This window comes from Artemia franciscana, chromosome 2 (genome assembly GCF_032884065.1).
Source record: "Artemia franciscana chromosome 2, ASM3288406v1, whole genome shotgun sequence".
Classification (NCBI taxonomy): Eukaryota; Metazoa; Arthropoda; class Branchiopoda; order Anostraca; family Artemiidae; genus Artemia; species Artemia franciscana.
Genome location: NC_088864.1, coordinates 55,870,143 through 55,896,854, shown reverse-complemented (window position 1 = coordinate 55,896,854; position 26,712 = coordinate 55,870,143). Strand labels below are relative to the sequence as shown.

The 26,712-nt window shown below is 35.3% G+C and overlaps 1 protein-coding gene across 1 annotated transcript in view; it reads left to right on the top strand.

Annotated features, from left to right (window-relative positions):
* Positions 1-26,328, top strand: part of LOC136043799 (uncharacterized) — a 28,532-nt gene extending 2,204 nt beyond the window's left edge. The window contains exons 2-5 of the mRNA XM_065728717.1: positions 492-757; positions 9,690-9,771; positions 11,878-12,032; positions 24,997-26,328. Coding sequence (XP_065584789.1) covers positions 492-757; positions 9,690-9,771; positions 11,878-12,032; positions 24,997-25,227 — 734 coding nt within the window. The 3' untranslated portion in view covers positions 25,228-26,328. The remainder of the gene's footprint in view (positions 1-491; positions 758-9,689; positions 9,772-11,877; positions 12,033-24,996) is intronic.
* Positions 26,329-26,712: the final 384 nt, after the last annotated feature.

The window sequence follows — 26,712 nt, the reverse complement described above, 5'->3', positions numbered from 1 at the left end:
CCAAAAACTGATAGAATCTACTTTTGGAAATCAGCCAAAAAGACACAGGCATGTAGAATACTGATAAAGTAATGCCCAATAGACTGGAGCCTGGTTGACCAAAAGGTCAAGTACATTAAAGCGAGTTCTCAGACTTTTAATAGGTAGAGATACAATTACTGTGTTCTGAAATTTAAGATTCATATATTGCTTAAAATCTAAAGCCAAAATTTTGAAAATTTTCAAAGCCTTTTAGGGAAGAGGTTTCCAAGAATATAAGGTCTTTTTAGTCATTATATGTTTGAAAAGCATTGTATATTTTTGGTTGTTTTCATTATTTCTGGATGGGGAATCTCTTACTTTGTGCCCCTCGGTACTGACACGATTTAAACATATGAGAAACTGTAAAGTGTAGCAGGTTGACGGCTTTTCTTTGGTTTTATAATTTTTCCAGTTTAAGAAGTACTTTTAATCGATTTTTGCATGTTTTTTTTATTTTAAAATATTTTCAGGTTTCCTTAACGAATATTGTTCACCACTCTCTGGGTTCTATGTCAGCGGCAGTGCTGTCTGCATTGGTAGCATGTGTATGTTTTTTATTGACGTCAGAAAATATTTAATAAGAAAGAAAAATAAAAAAATTCATAGACATAAGCATCATCATATAAAGGGCTCTGAAAGCACTCATTCAAGGCTGAAATTTGCGGGGACAGACTCTGAGACGCAAACTGGTGGCGAGGAAGGGTTTGAAGATGGTAGATGCACTCCCTCTTGTAAAGTAAGTTATTTTCATGTCGTTCCAAGTAGTCATACTGTCGATATGGCGCAAAGGTCTCTTTGTTCTGCGGGTACACCTTGAACTCCTTAAACATTGATTATTTAAATTAACGATTATACTAGATTCAGCTCAAGATATGTTTGAGGGAATATTTATGACTAGCCATGTCTTAGCAACAAAAGAAGTTGCAAATATTAATTGGAAGAAAATCTAGTTTATTAGACTAGCTTAACTACTGCTACTACTACTAACAAAAACTCACCGCAGCACCAAACTGCCCGAGGTCAGTATAGCGACGCTCGCTCCTCCATTCCAATACATTAAAAACCTGTCTCTTTAGGCCCTCTCAGGAAATTTTGATGTCCCTTAAATTTTTCCGTATAGTATCCTCCAACCCCAACCGAGGACCACATGCTTTCCACTTACTAATAGACTGTTAGCCGAAAAGGACAAGCTGTCTTCATTCATCTGCAGAACGTGCCCCAACCATCTCAACCTTTTTCTCTTTATAGCCTAGAAACCGAGATTGGACCACACTATTTGTACAGTCTACTTTTTGAAATACGGTCAATTAGTCGTGTACCCAAAACAATCTGTACGCAATTTCCCTGAAAAAAAAAGCGGACCATTAGATTCCGATATTATAATCTTAGTTCGTAAACTAATCTTCAGATTCTTCCGAACTTTTTTCAATTGTGAAAAAACACCCTGGGCCTCCAGTATTCTACTTTTAACATCTTCACTGCACCCAACGTCTTTACTAATAATACTATTAAGCTAAGTGAAGCTATCCACTTGATCGCTCTTTTTTGTTACCCGACGTCACCTTTTCATCTTCGCTTATTCATAGCCTTAGCGACTTAGTCTTCTTAACATTAATTTTCAAACCTATTCTAGTACCCTGAACTCGCCATACTTCTAAAGTTCATTCATTTTGCTCAAACTTTCATCTAGGATGCTTAAATCGTCAGCATAATCTAATTCCAGGGAAGTTTTATTTCCCTGTTTGATTCTGTGTTCTCCCATTGCCTTTCCTGTGCTCCTTAAGACAAAGTTCATCAAAATGATCCGTATAAATGGGGATATAGCCCAACCCTGCGTAACTCCTGATTTAATGCGAAATCAGCTACTAAACTCATTTCCTGCCTTAACTGCAGCGGTGTTATTCTCGTACATAGTATTCATTACTTTAATATACGAGATTACTATGTACGATGTACATCATTACTTTAATGTATTTGTTTAATATACCATACAACGAAAAGACCTTCGCTAAGGCTTTTCCACAGCATAAATATCATATAATATGTATGCTCTGCGCTCTTCTATCAGCTGAATTAAACGGTTTCTCCTAATCCATAAAACTGAGGTCTAAAGGGTTTTGGTGTTTTGCAGGTGTTCGGCACTCAGCCACCCCTGTATGTTGTTCCTATATAGCTGGTAAATCTATCTTGATAAACCAAATATGTAAAGAAATATATATATATATATATATATATATATATATATATATATATATATATATATAATATATATATATTATATATATATATATATATATATATATAATATATATATATATATGTATATACATATATATATATATATATATATATATATATATACATATATATATATATATATATATATATATATATATATTATATATATATATATATATATATATATATATATATATACATATATATATATATATATATATATATATATATATATATATATATATATATATATATATATATATATATATATATATATATATATATATATCATTGTGGGGGGAGGGGATATATCTGTGTTCTTACAGAACTAAAGGCTACAATTTGAATAGAATATACAATTTAATTTCTTTCTGCTTCTACCTGACAGATATGTCTAAAACAAAAGACAAGTTTCCTCTCCTAAAAAGCTCAAGTTTTACGGCATCTGGGCAGCTATTGCCGATTGTCTACGTGTGATTCATCATATAGCTGTTGATAAATATTGGTTTGAGAAGTAAATTGAACTTTTATTTAAATATAAAATGATACAGATAAGCTCAATAAGGAAAACGTCAGATCTCCAATGCCTGATGTTATGAATAACTCCTCAAGAACTTCAGATAGATTACGTGCATGACTGCTTTTGCAGAAACACGATCTATTTTTACAAGACAATGTAAGTCTTTTTTCTGAATGATCCATTGTTGTCCGTTCCTTAATTATGATGGAAAAGCAGTCTACAGTGACAGCTTACCCAGATATTACTTCTAATCTGTCACTCATGACATTTCGTTTCTAGGTTATTGAAAGGGCTATTAGTTTATTAAACATTGATGGTACCCTGCTTAAGGATTTTAATGCATAAAATATCATAATAGGTCACTTCTGCGCTTTTAAAAATGAATTCAATTAACCTCTTCGCTCTCAAGTGGTTCTTTAAAATGCCAAAACTGTTCATGTCACTTTATTGGTATTTAGGCGTATCAGTCGTATATAAACTTAACCCTTTCAGTCATTTTGTTCTCAGTTGAGAACATACCATTATCTGCCACCTAGTGTCTTATGTTACAGGTAAATATGCATTCAAATTAGCGTGCCATAAGCTTCATTCATCAAGAAATAATCTGAAAAAAGTTTGAAAGTTCTAACTTCAAAACTCCATTTTATACAAAAGTTTGAAGTTGAGGAATGGATGGATCTCAAAATAGTGCAGAACCAGGTAAGACTCCAGTCTATGTGTAAGAATATGGATGAATCTAAGGCCATATCTAACAACTAATACTTAGACAAGATAAGTAAAGACATCTAGTGGCCAAAAATAGACTAACTGCGTGAACACTGGAGGGCAGGCGATTTTTCTGAAACTACGTGTCCTCAACCGAGTACAGTGTGATCAACGCATAGCAAACTGAGCAAGCGGCGTGTAATTTTTACATTGCTTTTTTTGTTGTTTCTTTCAAATATAATATTCTATGTACGGTGAATTTACACGTGGTAAATCTATTTGAAAAATTCTCGGAAGGAGAGGGAAAACGTAAAAGCTGTAATTTGTACATTTCTTTGACTAAGTTGGGTTGTTGGGTTGTAAATAAGGGTTGTAATTTGTTGGGGTTGTAAATGCTAAGTTGGGTTGTAAATTTGAAGTTGGGTTCTAGATGATTTTCCTAGGTTGTTTCCTTAAGATGAACTTTGATTGTTGTTCATAGAACTATAAGACTCGTTTGGTCCTGAGATTCAGTTATTTTTCTGTTAAAATTCTTTTTAAACTTTCACCAGGCTGATGAAAAAATATTTTAATTTTGGTTGTTAAACACACACAATTTGAAATATATACTTCAAAATATGAAAAATATAATTCATAGGCAGCGCATTTGCTTCTTTTTTGTTTTCCCCAGACCAATTCGAATGGTACGAGTGGTCTTAAATACTTAAGAGGGGACCCATTTGATTGGAATTTCAAGTATCCTGATTAGGAATTGAGAGCTATTAGAGGACAACCAGCCACTCCCAAGCCATTTTTTCTTAGCATAGTTGAAAAGCCCAGTAACTATGGACCTAGGGGTGTCATGCCCCTCTGACAAGGGATATTAATTGTGCAAGTCGACCATTGTTTACATTTAAGGTGTCATTAGTGGGACAAAGGGCCTGTTTGAACCTGAAAGTATGAAAAGGCTGAGAGCATTAAGGTAAAACTTTTAGGGCATGCTATGGATGAGGTTAATTTAGATGTTCATCCAGGTTTACCAAAAGGTGCATCTGCAATATCCCAGGAATGGCTAAGGGTGGGTTGTTAGTTTGAAATTTCCAAGGAATGTTCAGCAGTATGTTAAACTAGATCAAAATACACTATTTACATCTATGTTTTCCGAAATACACTTAGGAACTTACTGTATATCTTAGGAACTACTAAGTGTATTATCGAAGCTTTCGAAGTGTCATTTTTGTAAACGATATGGGTTAAAAATAAATTAATTAAATAAATAGTCACGATGTGCATCTATATGGTCAAAAGGATGCATCTGTATAGTGTAAGAAACAGCTAAAGATAATAAAGATAAAATAAACAGCTAAAGAAAGTCGTATCTAGAAATATTTTATTATCACTTCAACACCGTTTTCTTTATCCTAATAATGACGAACAGGGCAATGAGTGCAGTTTTACAACTATTTTTTTCAGGTCCTTCGCAGCGTCCAAGGCGTTTGCGCGTCAACCAGCAGCAAATTTTGAACATTTTTGATCAAATTGACAGTGACATCTCCGATACAGACCTTCTGGATAGCGACGAGGAGCAGGACGATTACGACCCTCGACCCAATGCAGGAACGGCAGCAGTGAGTTCCAGTGAAAGTGCATCAACTGAAGGCGAGGAAGTTGATGTAAGGCCTCCACCGATGAAGGGCAGAACCAAGGTTTGGAAGAAGAAAAAATTTCATAAAGCTTATAAAAGCACAGCCCCAAGTCTACCTGTACCAGGTCATGATGAGCCTATAAACTATTTTGCGGAATATCTAACAGAAGATTTTTTTGAAATCACTGCGAACCAAACCAACCTGTACTCCGTCCAGAAGACTGGAAAATCCATTGATACTAACGCAGTCGAAATGAAGAAGTTTTTTTGGGATTCACGTTGCCATGGGGGTTTTCAATCTTCCACGATACCGGATGTACTGGGGTACACGAACGCGCATCCCACTCATCGCTGATACGATGAACTTCAACAGATTTTCCCGCCTTCGGTCCTTCGTTCACTTGGTTGATAATACTTCCAAAGACCCTGATAACTTGGATCGTCTTTGGAAAGTGCGACCTATTATTGATATTGTGCAGAAGAAAACGCAGACTATTTCTCCGTCTGAGCACCTCTCCTGTGACGAGCAGATGGTCCCTTTTACTGGAAACCTTGATATCAAACAGTATATTCGGGGAAAACCTTGCCCATGGGGCATCAAAATCTTCGTGCTGTGTAATGCGGATGGAAGAGTACTCTCTTTTGAAATTTATCAGGGCAAGAAGACGAACATGGCTGAAGAGTACAAAAGCTTTGGCCTCGGAGCAGGTATGGTTTTGAATCTTGCTGGACGACTTCAGCTTGTGGAATTTACTAAACTTTATTTCGACAATTTCTTTACGTCTTTGGCTTTGCTGGAAAGACTAAGTGAGATGGGCCTCTACGGAACAGGCACTATACGAAGCAACAGGCTTCAGGGAGCTAGGCTGGAAACTGATTCTGACATGAAAAAGAGAGGAAGGGGATCATTCTGTGAAGTAGTGGCTAGTAGTGGAGATACCTGCTTGGTGAAATGGATGGACAACAGATCAGTTATCCTTGCATCGAATATGATTGGAAGTGGAGCAGTGAACAAGGTACGCAGATGGTGTAAACAAACAAAAGCCTACTTGCAGGTTGACCAGCCCCAAGTTGTATCCCTGTATAACCAGTATATGGGTGGAGTGGACAAGATGGATCAAATGCTATCATATTACCGAACATTCATTAGATCTAAGAAATGGACCATGAGACTGATCTTCCACATGGTCGACCTATCCATCTGCAATTCATGGCTAGAATATGTAGCTGATCGGAAGGCCAAAGCAGAACGCTCGATGGACTTGCTCTCCTTCCGCATGGAAATAGCAGAGAAGCTTACGTCTGCTGAAGGCATGACCCCCAGAAGAAGGGGTCGCCAAAGGTCTCTCACCTCTAGTGAGGAGGACGAACATGAAAATGTAGACGAATCAGCATCACGCAAAAGAAAGATGAAGTTTCAGCGTCCGTGCTCAGCAGTGAAAAATGATGCATTCTCTCATTGGCCTCAAAAAGTAAAGGGCCAGAGTAGGTGTAAAAAATCGCCATGCGTGTTGAAAACTCGCACTATGTGTTTGAAATGCAATGTTCCATTGTGTCTAGAAGAGGACAGGAACTGCTTCAAGGAGTTCCACATTAAAAAGTGAAATTTGTCTGTGCTTAGTATTTTTTTATAACTTCTCAATAAACTCACTATATCTGATGAAAAACTACAAAGTTGATCACACTGTCCTCAACTGAGTACACGCTAGAAAACATAGAAAGGTTCCTCCAAAAAATCTAAAAAAAATTGACGATGATTAGGTACCCCAAGGTGTCACGCAGTCTGGTTTTTAGAATTTTCCATCGAAGCAAAATAATTCGTGACTGAAAGGGTTAATATCAACAAATGAAGATGAATGGAACTTTTCTCTTTTGGATAAACGGTGGGAAACACTTAAAATTTTAGGGACAGTTGGTTTTCTTATGGAATGCATGTGTTGCTTCACAAAATTTTTATTTCAAGGTTGAAAATTTAATGCATTCCCAGATATTTTCCCTGTGTCTTAAAAGAAACAAGAATGTCCAAGAAGGGATGTCTCCCCAAGCCCCTATGTTACAGATATACTCTTCAAGCCGAATTTTCGATATTTCCATGACTGGCAAATATCTGTTCGTTAAGGATTGTAAACACGAATACATTCCTCAAATTTGTAGTCTACTCATGCATATTTTTCTGGATTTTAAGACATTTTCTTGGAAATTCGTAGAAGAAAGAATAAAGTAAACACTTGGATGATACCAGAAGTGATTTGTCCGCCTAACCTTTATGTTTCAAATATGCTCTTTAAGTAGACGAAAAGATCATTGGTATTATTCAGTTTTCAATTTTCTCATATTATTGTTGGATTATTATTTATTTATTAACTGTTGCTAAAAAAAGAAAAAAGTAGATAGATCAAGAAATAAAAACAAAGGAGAAAACTGTATATGACTAACAGTAATAACCACCAATAAAGACAAAAATACTACTGAAGATATATAATATTAAAAAAAATACAGCTACTTGAGCAAAATTGGAGCCAAAGTGTTTGTTCAAAGTGCATTATGAACAAACTTTATCTATAATAGAAATTATAGGATCAGCAATTCGTGGGCTAAACAGGTATTGATTGGCCTAGTTCTATCACATAGCATACTAAGCACATATCCAGGGAGAACTATTTTGGTCAACGTAGTTAAAAGACCCGGAAACTATGTCTTTGAGAAAGACAATCCCCCATAGCCCTCAGGGCAAGGTGTTCTAGTGCCCTTTTTAAGACTCAGAGTGATCGGAGGGTGGATACCCCTCCCAAACCTCGTATTTTCCCGAAATACACCTAATAAAAATTTTGAGATGGCCATTTGTTGTCGCAGAAAATTCAAAAAAGGCTCATTCAATTGGAAATTGAAAAGGCCAATGCTCTTTTTAATAGTTCAAAGTGATTGGAGTGCAATTAACCCCCCTCCCACGCCCACCATTTCTCCAAACGCATCCAATCAATATTTGAGATAGCCATTTTGTTCAACATAATTGAAAGGTCAGGAAATTATGTCTTTGAGGATGAAAACCTCCAGAGCCCTCAGAGCAAGGGTTGTAAATTATGTCCTGGGGGCATATAAGATACATATAGAAAGGATGATCGTTTAAATTTCGGAGGGAGTTCATTTAATTGGTTATCAGAAGCTTTTGTGTATTTTTTAAAACTCAGAGTGATTGGAGGCTGGATACCACCCTTCCCTACACCTCGTTTTTTCCCAAAATGCATCTGATAGACATTTTTAGATCGCCATTTTTTGTCGTACAAACTTCAAAAGTGGCTCATTCGATTGGAAATTGAAAGAGCCAGTGCTTTTTTCACTATTCGAAAGTAATTGGAGGGCAACTAACCCCCCTCCCACACCCACCATTTCCCCAAACACATCCAAACGAAATTTTAAAAAAACAATTTTGTTCAGCTTAATTGAAATGCCCGGATATTATGTCCCTGAGGATGACAACCCCCCCCCCCACAACCCTTAGGGCAAGTGTTGTAAGTTGTGCCCTGAGGGTGTATAAGGTATACATAGAAAGGATGATCGTATGACCTTCGGAGGGGGCTCATTAGAAGTCCCTGGGACGTCCAGTTTGAATGGAGGCTTCGTGCAATCCTGTGCCCATCTTGGTCACAACATTGCTCTTAGCACTTGACCATGCTTCTCTATCAACAAGAATCAAAATCCTGCACAGACAATTTCAAGCGTAATACCTCCGATTCATCACATATTCATGCCCACAAATATTATGCTACTACGGGGAGGCAGCCCATAGTAGATAAATCAGCTAGGAAGAGGTTTTCAGCTCATTGCGATTTTTGCTTAAGCATTGTTTTTGCGCTGCCCATGATTATCTGACGTAGCCATACTTCTGAGGTAATCGCCGAAACCGCTTTCTAAGCTGTTTTCAGACGGACGATGAGCAAGAAAATGCATAGAAAAATGCTAGAATTTGTGAAACGAATTACATTATGCACAATTGTTTTTATAAATAACTTTGAAAAATGAAAATAATTCGAAGCAAAAAACATCCCAAGTTGCTGAGTTTTTAGAGATTAATATTATTATATATTAAATATTGAGTTTATTTTCATTAGTTCTTTCCAATCGCCTTGATTTTTACAGTTTTATTTTTATTTGTCGTCTATGTCTTAAAAACATACCACGACGTTCAAAATACGAATTTTTTCAATAAATGCAACTGACGACATAGACTTTGAACTTTTACGGTTAGGGGAGGGGAAAGGGACTGTAGACAAATCTGCTTGAAGCAAATTTTGTGGGTTTTTAGTTTGACTTTTAAGATTTATTTATTCATCAGTATCTGTTATTTGTATGTTTGACATAGTCATTTATTCTAATTTCTGTTTATTTTGGGTTTAATTTATTCTTTAATAGTAGTTTCTAGTCATAATGAGTTTGAATCATTATAGATCTTTATTTCTGCTGGTTATATGTTTGAAATGGCACATTACTTTATTTTAAAAAGTTTTCCTTCTGATTTTTTTAAGTGATTAATTTAAATGGTGTTACTTTCTTTTAAAATTCTCTCATTTTTTTTATTTTTAGGAATCTATTCGCCGAGACTCTTTTGCTGATGAAGACGATCTAATGGCTCCCTTGGCGATCATCAATCAAACATCTCTAGCTGGTAAGCTTATAGACTTTTATAGCTTAAGATAACAGTAAAAAAAACTGGTATCTAACTGCTTCTATTTATACTTGAATAATTTTTGTGGTCTTGGCTATTATTCTTTGACGGTAACTGTTCTCAACTAAGTATTTAATATGTGAATTAACTGCAATACAAATATTAAATCCAAATATAATCATTAATATTCACGGCATGTAATCTGGATTTTAAATATTGTATAATCATATTGTTAGATTCTAAATCTTCATACTTGAAGAATATTTGAATACTAAATTGAGTTGTTTGTAATCAAAATTACGGTTGCCATGAGTTGCGGGACATTATGTATTTTAGCTATTTTTTATCCAGATGAGAAGAACATTCCACTTCCAGGGGTTTAGGAGCATTAATTGGGAGGTCAGGTGGAAACTATCCCCTCTAGATTCCCATTCCCCTCCCCCAGATTTTGGAAACCTTTTATTTTGGATGTTTTCATCGAAAAATGTTTTTTCGTATTTTAAGAATATTTAAATGATTACAATTTGACAAATTAATTTAATTTTCGTATTTAAAAAAAGCACTTTGCTTTTATTTCAATGGAAATATCAAACAGGGTTTTTTATGGAAATACCGAAAAACGTATATTTCAACGAAAATGCCAAATAAGGGTAATTTTCAAAGAAAATACCAGTAAGAGGTGTTTTACAAAATATAGGGGTGGGGGCAAAATAATCTAGGAGGAAAATTAACCCTTCCAGCCCATTGTTGCCACTGTCAGGGGAGGATTCACCCCCTAAAGCTTTTGCCCACTCACCCCCCCCCCCCTTTCCCTTTAGATTTCAAAAACATCTTTTTTGCAATTTTCATTGGTAAATACTTATTTTCAGTGTTTTCATTGAAAAAGTTGAAAAAATAAAATCACCCTCCTAGTTTTTGAAAAAAAGTTTGCCCCACCCCTAATATTTTTTCAAATTGATGCTACTGATAGCTGTTGAAAGGAAGTTTTTGAAGAAAATCATGACGTCAGTCCAAATAAAGTTTTGTGAATTTTCTTTCAATGAGTGTTTTCATCGAAAATTGAAAGCTTTGTCCGAAAAAAAATACGCCCAAAGCCAAAAATGTATCAACGGCAGAAATTCGGTCAGAGTAATCCTATATTACATAAGATTTGGCTTATGAAACTTCTATCAAGTTTTTCTTGATCCGTAAGGCTCCCTTGGCGATTTCAAGGGGGTGGTGTCCAAGCACTAGCCCATACAAATCTGTATATTTTCATTTAGCTTCAAGGATGAAGCATATTTTAATTGTTTTTCAAAATATTCTAATAAAACTTCTGTGGCTTCTAAAATTTGAAAGGGGGTTGGACACGTCAAAAAATACTTAAAAGTTCTAATTAAAATTTTAGAAGTAGTTAAAATGCTTTTTAATCAATTTTAAGCTTTCAAAATGCTTTTAATATTTGGCCCTAGGTTTTGGGAAAAAAATTTACGGCCAGAACATGGTTTATTTTGTCTAAAAATTAAAAATGACAACTGCTGCTACCCTAGGAAATCTGGAAGCTGCTTACTGCTTCTACAGAAAAGAGGGGTCTTAGCACCTCTCAGATTTGAAATTCAAAAATGAAAGGATGCGTTATCATATGCAATCTAGAAGTTGAATACTGCTTCCGTGTGAAAGAAGAGTCCTTTTATCCTATAGTTATTGCTCTAATTTTTATCCCCAAGGATAACCGACATCCCTGAAAATACCAGATCACAAAGTATGGGAAAGAAAACTCCTCACGCCCTAACTTCTTTAGTGTTCTACTTTGAAAGACGACGCGAGTAGAACTAGAAAGTTCACAGAATACTGCTCTGTTTAGTTCAATAGTAGTAGTAGTAGTAGTAGTAGTAGTAGTAGTAGTAGTAGTAGTAGTAGTAGTTGTAGTTGTAGTAGTAGTAGTAGTAGTAGTAGTAGTAGTAGTAGTAGTAGTAGTAGTAGTAGTAGTAGTAGTAATAGTAGTAGTAGTAGTATGCACATGTTTTATTTTGATAAGTTGAAAATCCTGAAAAAATAGTAATAGCGATGTATTCTCAAGGTACTTGTAAATAAATCTGTCGTGTTAAAATTTTCATTCTTTTTTAGCTCTTGGTGGACAGTTTGGGGACCCTCTAGTACCTGAGCTTACATGCATTTCTGAAGAGGGTATTGCCGATATGGATATTCCAGAGCACCTTTTTGATGAATTTGACTTTGAAATGAATATTGATCCAGATGACGAAATCTCATCCTGTGACAAGGTAAAAAACATAACTGAATCCAAAAAAAAAGAATTCAAGCATTTTTGTCCAAAAATAGGGCCTCATTTAGGGTAGTTTTCTCAGAACCGTTTAAAACTTGTTTCCGTAAATCCTTCGGTTAAAGAGACCAAAATACGCCCAAAAAAAAAATCAAAGAAACACTTGCTTTGGCTGAAATTGGGCCGAATAGTGTTTTGTTTCGAATTGCTAGAAAATGAAATCTTTTAGATAGCAACTCGAATCCAGAAAAAATGGAAAAATAAATTGGTTCACCTGGAAATGAGGCCCATACAAGCCTTAAAATTATTTTATTTCTGACTTATTTTAAACCTCCAGGAATCCTGCTTTTAATTTTAAAATAGTTTTTATTTTAACTGGTATTCTTAGTGGCTATCAGTTGAAAAATGTCTTTTACTTTTGAAAAAGTATTTGAAAGGCTCTCATAAACCTTACCCTTTTTCGCTAAATTTGAATTTTTTCATCACAATAATTTGATTTCAAAAAATCGTTTTCAGTAAAAAGATGAAGCTTATGCAATAAAAGAAAGATCGTCAGCTTCCTTTTCCTTCGCCTCAATACCCATATTGCCCGCTTAATGCATATAAAGTCCAAGTTCTTCCAAATGAAGGTAAGGGAGGCTTGATAATTTTTTCCCTCACATCGAATTGGCGTACCTTCCATGGAAAATTGAAGATTTTGACTTGGAACTGTAGTTTTTGAAGCTTTGGACAAGGGGCGAAACGGACGAAAATGTATTTTTCACAATCCAGGGGGTAGTGCCAATGACTGTTCAAAAAGGCCAATATTTTAATACAAAAAAATCAAATTTAGAGGGAGGGGTAAATATATGGGGCAACTGCCTGTCAACGACCCCCCCCCCAATTGATGTCTCTATTTAGGACTACTCTTCCGCCAGAAATAAATTGAAGGACCCTCCCCTTATTAGTTGGTGTGGAACCACGTAATTATGCAACAACATTAGTATCTTATCTTATTAAACAAACCATAATTGCAAATATGTATTTTTTTTTTTAAACTTTTCTCGAAAATGACACGATAGTTTTCTGTGAAAATTTGCATTAGGCCAAGATAATTACCATAGAATAGCCAAAAACTGGCCAAGGAGTAATAAGTTCATGTGTCCCCGATGCAACACACTATAACCCCCTCCCCAAAGTCAAAAACAACGAATTTGACATCAGAAGTGCTTTATCGGAAGAATTCTAACAGCTTTTAGGAAATTTGAATTTTTGTTTAGTTAGGGGGAGTGCCCCTGAACCTCAAAAAGTGTAATCTTACACCCAAATATAATAGCTCTTAATTTTCCAGCAAATAAATATAAAAGGAAGTATGAGGGGGGGGGGGTAAAGGTCACTCTTAAACCCCCTTTCTTCCCAAGAATATATTTATTTACTGCTTATAATATGGATTCGGGTGAATGACAGCGCCCATCTTTGTGCTGGCAATCTTTTTGTATGTGACATAAAAGACTACATCCGTATTTTGGCGGGAATAAAATTACATTGTAAAATCCAGAAAGCATGATACTACCATTCTTTCTAACGCCTTGCCATATTTGGTAACCTGACACTTCTAAAAGAAAAACTCAAAAATCTCAATTAATTACTAAGCTATATATTATTGCTAAACTATTCCTTAACCCCTAAAATTTCTTAACCCCTAAATTCTTCCCCCCTAAAATCTTATCATCTATATCTTAGAATCTATATCTTAACCCCTAAAGTTTCCAGTAAGTGCCCAAACTGTAATTGCCCCAAATTCTTAGTTTTTTTTTTGTTTTTTTTTATTCCCATACCTCTGAACTAGTAGATCTTCCAAGGTCATAAATCATTAAAGATTAAATCAGATTATAAACCTATTGGGGGGGAGGGGCTCAGAAATTTTGGTCACAGATGGACCACCCAATGGCTTCTGCTTGCAAAAAAAACTGACTGCAGGACAAGGTTCAAACAGGTCTTTAAGATCCTTGATGCAGGGCAACATGGAAGTCCTGATTCCCGCCACAAGTACAAGTAAGAACGAGATCATTCTGAAGACCAAGATGAATTGCAACTGCAAAATATGGTAATAATTATTGTTGCACCGAAACCAATGACAAAAAAGCCTTATGATTAGGCAACGATGGAACATCTGTTTTTTGTTTTTGTTTTTTGAGGGCCGTGTCAATCTGCCATATACCCCACAATTGGGTGCTTCTGTTGCCTCAAGCTTTACGTGAAATTCAATTTAAGTCATAATTCAGGAAAAGAATTTTAGATTAAAAATGACGCTTAGAATACTTGAGTTAAGGGCTCCAAGAACAGGTGGAGGTAAAGAATAAGAATATGACCTGCGTAGGTGACGTGATTCAAAGCAATTTAGCGTTTCCAACATTTTCACTTTTATAGTGGAGCTAAAAATAAGATTTTGAATTTTTCGTGGGGAACAGCACATATTTAAACATTTGGTGTGAAGTTTAATATAAATTAATTTTTTTTAAAACTAGTATTTTAAACTGAAAGTAAGGAGCAACATAAAAACTTAAAACGGACAGACATTATTGCATATGTGAGGGTGTTCGCCCTCTTGTCAATACCCCGCTCCGTGGAAAGTTCCCCCAAAATAACCCCCACCCCCCATAGAAAAATCCCTCGGAAAACGTCTGTATACTTCGCAATAACCTATACTACACGTAAACAATCGGCCAAGTTCACAACTTACAGCCCTTCCGTCGGGGACTGTGGGGGGCTAAGTCATCCTTAAAGACATAGTTACTAGATTTTTCGACTATGCTGAACAAAATAGCTTTCTCAAAATTTTGACCTGGTGACTTTAAGGAAAAATAACCGTGGGAGGGGGCCTAGTTACCCTCCAATTTTTTTTGGTCACTTAAAAGGGCGGTAGAACTTTTAATTTTCTTTCGTTTTTAATTTCGCTCTCACCATATTCTAGGACCACTAGGTCTATACGATCCTCCTTGGGTAAAAAACAAACAAATAAGCACGCATCCATGATCTTTCTTCTGACAAAAAATACAAAATTCCACGTTTTTTTCAGATAGAACTTGAAACTTCTGCAGTGGGGTTCTCTAATACGTTGAATCTGATAATTTGATTTTCATTAAGATTCTTGGAATTTTATGCGGGGGGGGGGGTGTTTTCTCCTCTTTTTTGAAAATAAGGCGAATTTTCTCAGGCTCGTAAATTTTATGGGTATGATTAAACTTGATAAAGCTTATTTATTTTGAATCAGAACAAAACTCCGATTGTTTTGATGTGTCTATTGGTATCAAAATTCCCTTTTTTAGAGTTTTGGTTACTATTGAGCCGGGTCGCTCCTTACTTACAGTTCGTTACCACATATTGTCCGATTAGATTTTTGGAAAAGACAGTTTAGATTGATAATGACGCTGAGAATATTCGAGTTAGTGGTTCCTGGAAGAGATGGCGGTATTGAATTGGAATATCACCTAAATAGGTGCCGGGATTTAATGCAATTGATCGTTTTCAACATTTTCCCTTTATAAAGGAGCTAAAAATAAGGTTTTGAATCTTTTCGTAACATCCCATGGTTAAAGATTTGATGTGAAGTTTGATATAAGTTAGGTTTTTGGAAAAGACAGTTTTAATTAATAATGAAAGGTAAAGAATACGGCATTGGACTCTACAGTCCCTACCGGCGGTGTCGATCTTCATTTCTTGGCTCTTCAGCCAGGAAGTTTAACGGGGGGTTGAGGCCAACTATCGTGTGCTTTCGTACACCATTCCTGTTTACCTTCCCCAGATTTCTTCAGGTACCAATTTAGAGCTGGGTCGATTCTGGCTGAGCTTGCAGAGTTACGCCACTGACCCGTGTCTCAAACCAAATAATTGGGCGCATTAGGATTCAAACCCTCGCCCTCTCGGACAAGAAATCCTAAATCCAGCGCATTAATCCACACTGATAATATTCAAGTTAGAGGCTCCAAGAAGAGGCGGAGGTATTGAATAGGAATTTCACCTTAATAGGTGCCGTGATTTAAAGCAATTGACCGTTTTCAACATTTTTACCTTTATAAGGGAGCTAAAAATAAGGTTTTGATTTTTTCGTGGGAACAGCCTGATTTGATATAAACCTTAATATAAATTAAATTTATGGAAAAGCCATTTTGGATTAATTATGACGCTAAGAATATTCGTGTTAGAGGCTCCAAAAAGAAGTGAATGTAAAGAATAGGATTATGACCTAAATAGGTGCCGTGATTTAAAGCAATTGACCGTTTGCAACATTTTCCTCTTACAAGGGAAATAAAAAATAAAATTTTGAATTTTTTTTGTGAGAATAGTCCATGTTTAAAGATTTGAATATTCCAGTTAGAGTCTCCAAGAATAGGCGGAAGTAAGAAATAGGAATATAACCAGCAAAGCTGCCGTGTGATATAAGAAAATTTATTTTCATTTGGGTATATAATGCCCTTTTTAATTGTAGTCTTTGAGCTAGAGGCTCTAGAATATTTTTGGTCCTGTCTCCCCGACATCTTATGAAGAAAATGTACCATGCAGATCTAGCCATTGGATTCATTATAAAATTGAGGATTATTCTCGATTTTATAATTCATTAAAAAAAAGTTAGGTAACTTTTTTCCATGTAGTGGTTTGGCATTCCTGCTTTGGGCTTGTCAATATGACATTCTCCATGTGAATATTTGTCAGTTTAGTATTTTCAGTTATGTGTAGAATTCGGGAAACTATAGTTTATTGAAAATGAGCTTGCTAGAGTTTTTTGGAGAAAAATAATTGGAGAATAGAAATTGTTAATAATATGGTCAGTAAGAGGCTATTCAGAGACTTATTAGATAGTTTTTGTTTTATGTGGACGCTGTTCATAGAATTTTCTTATCCTAAGAGAATATTCTATTTTTTAGGTCATTTTTTTCATTAAAGCGTAAGTTTTTTATTTGGAGCTGTTGGTACTATGAGACGGTTTGGGGTCTCCTCTCTGTCATAGGTTCCTTTCTCCATCCCTATCTCCGATAGAAAATTCCTTGCTTCCGTGACCTCATAGTGGCATCAAGGTGGACCTTTCACTACTTTTTTTAACCAAATCAGCGCTACAGGGTAACCTTAATGAGTGGCACCCCTCGATAAAATTATAGCCTAGTAAACGACAAAACATTTGCACTGGATTATGATTAATAAATAGTTCTTCTGGGTTTGGTTTGTTTCGGTGTGCTTTTTGAGCTGAAAAATATATTCCTAGTTAGCTTATCTATTACGGGTTACCTTTCTGTAGCACAATATTTGTAGCCCTGAATGCCTACTGAAATGAAAGTAATAGGCTTAAGGTTGTCTGTCCAAGGTTGCTTAAGCGCTTCGTGTAGAGTTGAGAAGACGTTTTAGTCCCAGTCCTGCACTGGTTCTGGGACCATTGCTTTTCCTGAGGCCAAAATAATTTCAATGATTTAAAGAATATGAAAATAGCAGCTTGGAATGTTATAACTTTGAAAATTACTATCGTATCGACATTCTGACTGATGAATTCAGACACTTTTAACAGGACTTATTAGAAGTTTTAGAAACTCATATCCAGTGGTAAAAAAATATGAAATTAGGGGATATAGACTTTATTCAATTAGATAGTAAGGATGGGGTTCATAGACAGGGAGCAGGGCTCAACAGGAATAAGGAATGTGCTAGGTCTCGTTTAGATTGGGAAGGAATTGATAATAGAATACTAGTTGTTCATTTTATGACCAAAATTGGAGAGTATCAGTCATAGTATTAGATGTCTTTGCAGAACCGACTGGCCGACATAGTTGTAACTCATACGAACTTTACTTCCAGCTGTAGGTCAAAATAGACAGGCGCCCAAGTAGAGGTATGGTGTTGTTTTTCTTGGGATATTTTAATGCCCATTTCGGTAACAATAGGAATGAATGGCACTGGTGAATCCAGGGGGCCGGGGTGGACCCTGGGCCCCCAAATATTTTTTCCGGCGCCCTCTTTCCGTGTTTTTTTTCACTCTTTTCTTAAAATAAATATGTCAATTTGGTCAATTATTAGCACTTTTGTCACTATTGCCCCCCGCCCCAAGATTTGATCATTGGCACCCTTGTCTCATTGCCCTTCCCCTCAATATTTTGCTCTAGATCAGCTCCTGATAGATTGTATCCTAGCCTAGACAAATTTGATGTAGGAAAAGAAAATAGTAATGGCTACAGACTGCTGCAATTTTTTAGGTAAAACAATCAAGTTATAACCAGTGCAGTATTTGGGCATGAATTAATATGATGCTAAGACAGGTAATCTTACTGACTATGTTATGTACACCAAAGACTGGCAGGATGAAAACAAGATACTAGGGTATATGGGAGTGCGGTTAACGATCACCCTTTAGTAGTGTCTAGGGTTAATTTAAAAATGAAATTTAGAAAGTGTAACTACCTTCCGGGAAGATTTGACGTTGGTAGATTCCAGGCTTAGAATTCGGGAGAAACTCTCCTGGAACAGTTGAATACTAAACTCAGGAGTTTAAAATTTGACAATGTTGAAGATGAATGGAACAATTTAGGATAATATTTTGTGAAGTCGCTGACTGTGTCTTAGGGGAAAAAAGTTAGGAACCGAGCTAGGAATATTAGTGAAAATGCTTTATTTTTAAAAGAGAGGAGGGGGAGCTTGTACGCGAATTGTTTGGGCAATAGAATCTATTACAATTATGTATCAATCTATTACATTATTATGTATAAGTACCATACAATTCATGTATCATATGATCTGAGCATTATGTAAATAAGTGGAATGTGAAGGAAGTGGAAAAAGCATTAAAATATGAACGAAGGAAATGCAAAAAGGAGGTCATTAATAAAAATTGGCAAAGATCTGGAAGATGCAGCCAGACAGCATAGTATTAAAACCGTTTACTGGCATGTTAATAAATTGGATGTACTTTGGATGTGAAGGAAGATTTATTTTATGGGGAAAAATTATTCTTAAAGGATTAAAAAATAATAAGGCCCTAGGTGCTGATAGCGTGGCGAATAAGTTTCTTAAATGTGGATGTTATAAGGCTAGAAATAAGTTCCTGAAGACAGGGAATATGATAATAAGTACCTACCGACTTTAGGAAAACCCTAACTAAACCGCTCTATAAGAAAGGTGATAAGAATGATAGAGGCATTATCATAAGTATGATGTAAGTATCAAAATACAGAGTATGAAAGTAGGAAATGAGGTTATTAGCTAGTTTCGTATTAAGTCAGTAGTTAAAGAGGGTTACTTTCTATCCCTATTTATATTGATCATTTTGATGGACTTGGTCTTAAGAAGCACAGCAAAGGCAATGGGTGAACGTGGAAGCAAATACGGAAGCAAAATTCTTTTTGACTAAAATTATGCTGATGATTTAAGCATCCTAAGTAAAACTGTTAGTAAAATGAATGAACTTTTAGAGGTTTTGCGAGTTCAGGGTGCTAGAATAGCTTTGAAAATTACTGTTAAGAAGACTAAGTCGCTAAGACTAGGAATAAGTGAAGGTGAAAATGTGATGTTGGATAATAGGAAAATCGATCAAGTGGACAGCATTACTTACCTAATTATAATTACTAGTAAAGACAGTGGATGCAGTAAAGATGTTAGAAGTGGAATAGCCAGGGCTCAGAGTGTTTTTTTCGCAGTTGAAAAATGTTTGGAAGAAAAGGAAGATAAGCCTGCAAACCCAAAATAGAATATTGAAAGCTACAGTGACAACAGTGGTCAAATATGCTTCTGAATCGTAGGCACTCCAAAAAAAAGGAGGAATATTTGTTAGATGTTTTCCTTAGAAATTGCCTACAAATTGTTTGGATACCAGACTGACTGAAAGTATCTCAAACAGTAGCCTGTACGAAAACTGTTGTTCTTCCCGCTTTCTAAGGCTAAAATCAGAGAAAGTTTGGTTGTCCTTGTTGAACAACCGTCTAGGGCCAAATAAAAAGCAGGTCATTCCCGGTTGGGGTGGGAAAATGTCATAAAGAAATATTTAAGAGAAATGAAAACTTCCTGGAAGGGCGTAAACAGGGAAGCTTTGAACAGGTTGCGAGGAACGAAAAAAGTGCGTAGTTGTGTTGTCCTCAGGTAAATAAATAAAAAGCAGGCCGTCCCCGGTTTGGGTGGGAGAATGTCATAAAAAATATTTAAGGGAAATGTAATCTTCCTGGAAGGGCGTAAAGAGGGAAGCTTTGAACAGGTTGTAAGGGAGAAGGAAAGTGCGTAGTTGTGTTGACCTCAGGTGACTGGGGGATTCAGTGAGTTTTTACTAGTAGCAGTAGTTCGTTTTTAGAATTCTACAGATACTGCGAAACATCACGGTTCATTATATTTAAGTTAGTTTTGTAGATGTATATTTTGTAATCTGCACAGTATTGACCTTTTTTCGCTTTAAGTTTCAAGCTCGTTCTTCACTTCCGCGAGAAAATCTTTATTTCTTAAGTCAATTGGCAAATAGAGCGTAATTTCTTAAGCACCTTGCCACTTGGTATTTGGTCATTTTAAAAATTAGGCTGTAAAGTCGGAAAATTGAGAAAAGGTCATAAAAATAGGTTAATATTGTTCGACATATTATAGAGTCCGGATAAATATCTATTTGCCTAAGAAATAATTATGGTAACGTAAATTATTTTTTCTATTTTTGCAGAATTTCTAAAAAGAATTTCTGTTTTTTCTGTTGTTCAGTGTGCTTCAAAATTTGTTCCTTCCAGATTTTAACCGCCTTTGAATTCTGGTAGTTCAGAAGAGTCTAACCAGAGATCCTAAATTATACGTGATTATTTTACCTAGTATTTTACCTAGGTACCCTTTTTAGGTGAAAAATATACATTTTTCAAATATCGTATCTAAACTCATCTTTTTCTTTTGCATTTTTCGTATATCTGTTATGTTTCTGTCATAATTACGAAAAAATGATTGAGAACAGAACAGCTACAATAATTCAGACTGACCTGAATGAACCGACACATGAACAACTGAAAAACAAACTATATACAAAATTAACATACCACCATTCATACTCCACCACTCATAACAACCACCATTCACAACAATCACAATAACAAAGTGCCTGAAAAAAGATGACTGCAGCCATTTGACTTCCAACCAAATATCAATAAATCTAACAAGCTATCTATCAATAAATCTATCAATATATCAATAAATCTATAAATCTAAATCTATAAATCTATAAATCCATCAATAAATCTATATTCTCTCTCATTATATCTTTTTTATTTAAAAAAAAGAACAATTCTATTTTTTAAATCTTCTTTGGTTCAAAATATAATTAGAAGTTTCATAGAATACATTATCCCCTTTTCTCAACATAGAAGCAGATGGTAAATGTATCTCTTTATATCAAGTATTTTTTTTATAGTATCGTTGATGCCTATGAGAACCTTCCTCGTATAAACAATTTGTCGTTATAATAGTTGCAAATTGTTAAAAACTCTAAACATATTTTCCAGTTCTTTCCCAGACTTGTAAAACTCCTTTTGTGTATCATTCCTTCAGTTATTACTATGAATCCAATGAGTATGGTAACTTACAAGGGTTGAAACTGGTGCTGGTGTTGACATAAAACAAACACCAGCGTCATCTAGTATTTTTGTTTCTTGGCATTTTTTTCAAACTCCATATTGTTTCTGTTTTAGAAACTGACGGACAGGACTGACTATGAAATCAAGAGGGGTCCGAAATCTGTCTCATCATCTTAGAAAGCTAGATCCAATGCCAAACTTATGTTGCCAACTAAACTGATTACACTAACTTTGCTTTATTACTACGCTAAAAAAAACGTCTCGAAACACTGAACGCCAAATAATGCTGGTGATTTTTAAGTTGTCCATTTTCTTTGTGCTAGCCAATTAACATAGCAACAAGATAGCTGAGGATGTGGCAAGACACAAATGCACGCTTTTCCTCCAATTCACTCAGTTCACAGCTCCACTCTTAAATTCTTTGTCATGTTTCTGTTTTAGAAACTGACGGACAGGACTGACTATGAAATTATAATATTAATCTCTTAAATTCTTTGTCATGAAGTTCCAGTGAGCTGCTAATCTTCTCTCTTAGCCTCTGGCCACCCTATTTGAGGAAAGTCTTGGGTTTATAAGCCTCAGATTTAGCGCCAAAAGTGCGATGTTTAATAATTAGTAATTTAATCCAGAAAACGTAACCTGACCACCTTTAACCTCATTTTCCTTATAGCTCTAGAACTTGGGAACGGGCCACGTTTCTTATAGAATTTATTTTTGTATTTGCTCTCTCTCACAAAGATACCTAAAACTGTCCTTAGACTTATCCTTTGAAACATTAATTTTAGCTCTAGTAGGTCCTGCCCGGCAATTTTAGCTCTTGTCCGGCAAGAGAGTTGAATTTGAACCTAAATGATAAGCACAGGTCCTGTCGTCCTGTGGTGGCGCAGTGGATTTGACCTTAGCTTGGTAATACGGGACCCAGAGATCGAAACACGCTGCAGGAATGCACTGCAGGGCCGACGCAGGGACCTTAGTAGTCAAGAAGCGTCGTTAATTCTTAAATAATAATACACAGGTCCTGTCGAAAGTATCGTTTGAAAAAATTAATTACCTGACATCCATAGTTTAGGTAAGCTTATTACCATCTACGATTACTATGCATAAGAGTCAGGTTGGCCTCAGAGAATATAATAATTTTTATTTATTGTCACTCAAAAGGGTAATAAAAATTTTCCATGGATCCTCTGAAAACTTCATCATAGCCCTAGACGATGGGACTAAGCAATATTTTTGGTAGAATTTAATTACCTGATAAACTGTCACTCAAAAGGCAACTATCTTTTTACCGTTTCTCCGGAAAATTCATTACAACTACAGACAATAGTATTGAACCACATTTTTCAAAGAATTTAATTCTTTGATTTACTGACGCTCAAAATAGTTCCTAGAATTGTCTTTAGAACATTTCTCTGTAAAAATCTAGCATTCAACTTTTGGAAGCATTCACATTTTGGAACCATACTTGACAGCTGTCATTGCTGTAGCTTCTGACATCATTATCTTAGTTCTAGGATTATGAGGGCTTATAGATTTGGTTGAAGGGATGTCTGAAAGACCTATTAAGATAAGATGGGATATTTGTTTCGAAAAAATTCTGTTACAAGCCCCGAAGGGCCGAAAGTAAATTTTGGAGTCATAAGATAAGAAAACAAGCAAGATAATGAAAAAAAAAACAAGAAAACCAAAAAAAACTGGCCAACAATGGCAAAACAACAACATCAAAATTAATATAAATTCCTTAGCCAAAGTAATTAAAATACAAAGTGATTAAATTCAGTTTGAAAGATAAAAAACGTTAAAGATTTAAAAAAATCATTAGCTAATAATATAAAAATATTAAACGGACCTACAAGAAGAAAGCGGGGGGGGGGGGCAAAACAAGTGAACGAGCAACACCAGTACCAAATAATAAGAGAGGAAAACTAGCAGGATGTTTTGATAATTTTTTCTTTAATGAAGGAGACAAACATTTTTTCATATACAGAGGTGAAGCGAAGAATGGGGAACAAGATAGGAACGGGCTCAGAAACAGTGCGAGGCGGGCAGAATCTGAGTGGAGAGTGTCTTTTGGGAAAATATTTTCCGTGTCAGGTTTTTTTTTTTTTTAGAGTAGCTTCTTTGAAAATTATTGCCAAGGCTGATATTTGGATGGATTAAATATTTTCTTCGCTAGTGATGCCATGGTGCCAAACTAAACAAGCTTTTTCAAAAAGCAGGCGGACAAAGGAAATATAAATCTTTAAAAAATGGGAAGGGGAAACACTAAATATATTTAGAAGCTTTAGATGGAAGTAGATATCCCACTTTAAATTAGAAAAGATTGTGACACCAATTAATCTATAGGAGGACATATAAATCACGGGGGGATAAAAATTAATAAAACAGTGTGGTGTTTTAAGGAAACATTGGAATTATCATTGGTTAAGGGGAGTTTACTCTCATATCTATGTTCGAGGCATCGTCTTCAATGCCACTGAGGGTGCTGATAGGACTGCTTATTAAATTTCTATAGCAGGTTTCAGCAAAAGCTAGGTCATCCACAAATTTTCATCTCAAGTTCAAATTCCGTTTATTTCCATAAGATGGCAATAATAAAAACAACATTCCAAAGGCCTCAATCGCCCGTTATTTGGGAAACGACTTACAATCAATAAATAGTGTTAAAACTGGGGAGGAAATTCCTTAGTGGGGCTGTTAGTCATAACTAAAAAAAGGAGGAGACCTAGGAGAGTGCATTGGGTTCTCCATTGTAGATAAAGAGGGAACTGGAATAATAATTCTGATATTTGACTACCTGTTATCTACTTGATAAAAAGGAGGAAACCATTTTCACAAGGAAGGAATTACTATTGTACTCAGTAACAATTTTCTTTTGTAATATATTGTAGTTAACAAAGTTAAATGGTTTTTGAAGGTCATTGAGTCAATAAGAGAAATAAGGTACATCCAATATTAAGGTAGAAGTGCTTGGATTAGAAGTTGCTAATTAACGCAACTAAAAATTTATATAACATGTGTGTTACCTTTAAAACGTTTTGAGGCATATAATTGCGCTGCATATTTTCTTTCTTTTTAGTAAATACATTTTGAATTCTTCTAAGTTAATCTGGATAGAAATTTTAGGGAATATTAATTTATACTACAGACCTACAAACATAAGAGCCGCCATTAAATTTCACAAGGGGCGGGGGAGTGTAAATGCTACCAGAAGCTGCGTTTTTACCAAGATTTAAGTGGGAATATTTCTCATTATCCCATTTTTATACACCTTTTAATGTCTACTTGCTTCTCGGGAAAGGGCCTTCCTCCTGGTCACACCCACGGCTACCGAGGCTTTATTTGAACCGTCTTCCTACTCTTTAAATATTCTTGAAGAAATTCTTGCAGATTGGCCAATAACAATACCTTCATTTTCAGGTAGAAAACTGCTTGGTCTTAAGTGAATATGAAAACAACCTCAAAAAGCACAAGGAGACTGCACAGATTACCAACGAAAAAAGAGGGCGACGCTGGTCTATATTCAAACTTGGCCAGAAAACTGACCACAGATTATACAGGCACAGTTCCGTCAGAAATGGGTCCTTGAAAATGACACATCCATATAATCAAAGACGAGAAATAGATGTCATCGAAGAAGCTTCGATTTAATTTTATAACAGGGTATATCTCAGAAGTGGCTATACCCTAGTTTCAGGCTTTAATTTTTTTTTTCTCCTAGGGCCCTTTCATTTGGTAAATTTTTGGCTGGAAGGGTCCGTACTAAGTATCTTAGCTATTAGATAAGGTAAATGTTTATATTAATAATCATTATCAAATCTTTCTCCAGCTATGATAAATGAAATTGTTAAAATTGTTAATTAGTATTAAAACTCGTTTGATATCTCTATGCCACGAAAAATTTAACTTTTCTAAATCTCCAAAAACGAGTTAATGCCAACAAAAAAGGTTGTCTATTATTTCTAACAGACACTCGTGGTCTGTCTTCATGACTGGAGAAAGAAAAGAAGAAAGGAACTAAAAAGTTTAAAGCTTTATCAACATGATAGACAACAATAACGTTAAATCAAAACATTAAACGCTAAAATTCCAACACGTTAAAAACTAAAACTGAAATAAACCGAAACTGAGCTAATTTATATTTAACCTTATAATTAGATGTAAATTCACTTGTTTTTTTTTTATACCTTTGCTTTCAAGGTGCCCAACAATTACTCCGCTCTTCTCATCATACTTGTATTATTTCCATAATTTTTGCTAAATTCACCAAGTTTTTAAATTCCAAACTAGGTTCATTGATTCCCCACCCTTTTGCCCAATTAATTCTGTAATAATACTACTAATATAAACTAAATTTAATTAGCTAATCCATATTTGAGCAAACTTGATCACTGCAGAGCTAAATTTAATTGAATTAAATTATGCTTCTGCTAAATTATGTTTAATCAATTTCACTTAATTTTCTTGTCATTTTTTTTCTTGTCTTCAATCATGATAAGTGAGAGCTATCAGATTTTGACCTAAAGTAGCTTTGAGTACTTAGACAGGCTCACAAGGATTATAGTAAGAAGTGGGTAAATCAGTTTTAGCGATAATGATTGGAATCGGCTTGAAAAAAAAAATGTATTCGTAGCTTCTCACTAGGGTACGGCTACTTTTGAGACACTCGGTATTCAAGCGTACATTGATCTCATTCTGTTTTTGTTTATTTGCTAGAGACAAAAATACGTAATAAAACTATACATTTCGTAACATTATGAACACCTATTCAAACAGGACTTACGTCTTCTACGAATTTTAGCTGTTTTTGCCCACTCGTACTAAGGATGCAAAGAAAAAGTTCTGTAAATGCCTTTTTGCGTTTTAAAGGTGTCATTTTGTTGATGTCCGCCGAAAGATCGTATCTGACATTTTTACATATCAGTGGTAATTGCCACAAACCGTATACTACGCTACTCTCAAAGAGAGGTTCGGAAGGATAGTATATATCAGAAGAACTAAAGTCTAGACTGATTATACATTGTCCTGCTGATCATTTCGTTGAGAGAAGTCTAGGTCGTTTTGGTCATTTTCTGTTTCTTCTGCCGAAAAGAATTTTTTGCAATTATCTGAGAAGTTTGGAAACGTCAAATACGA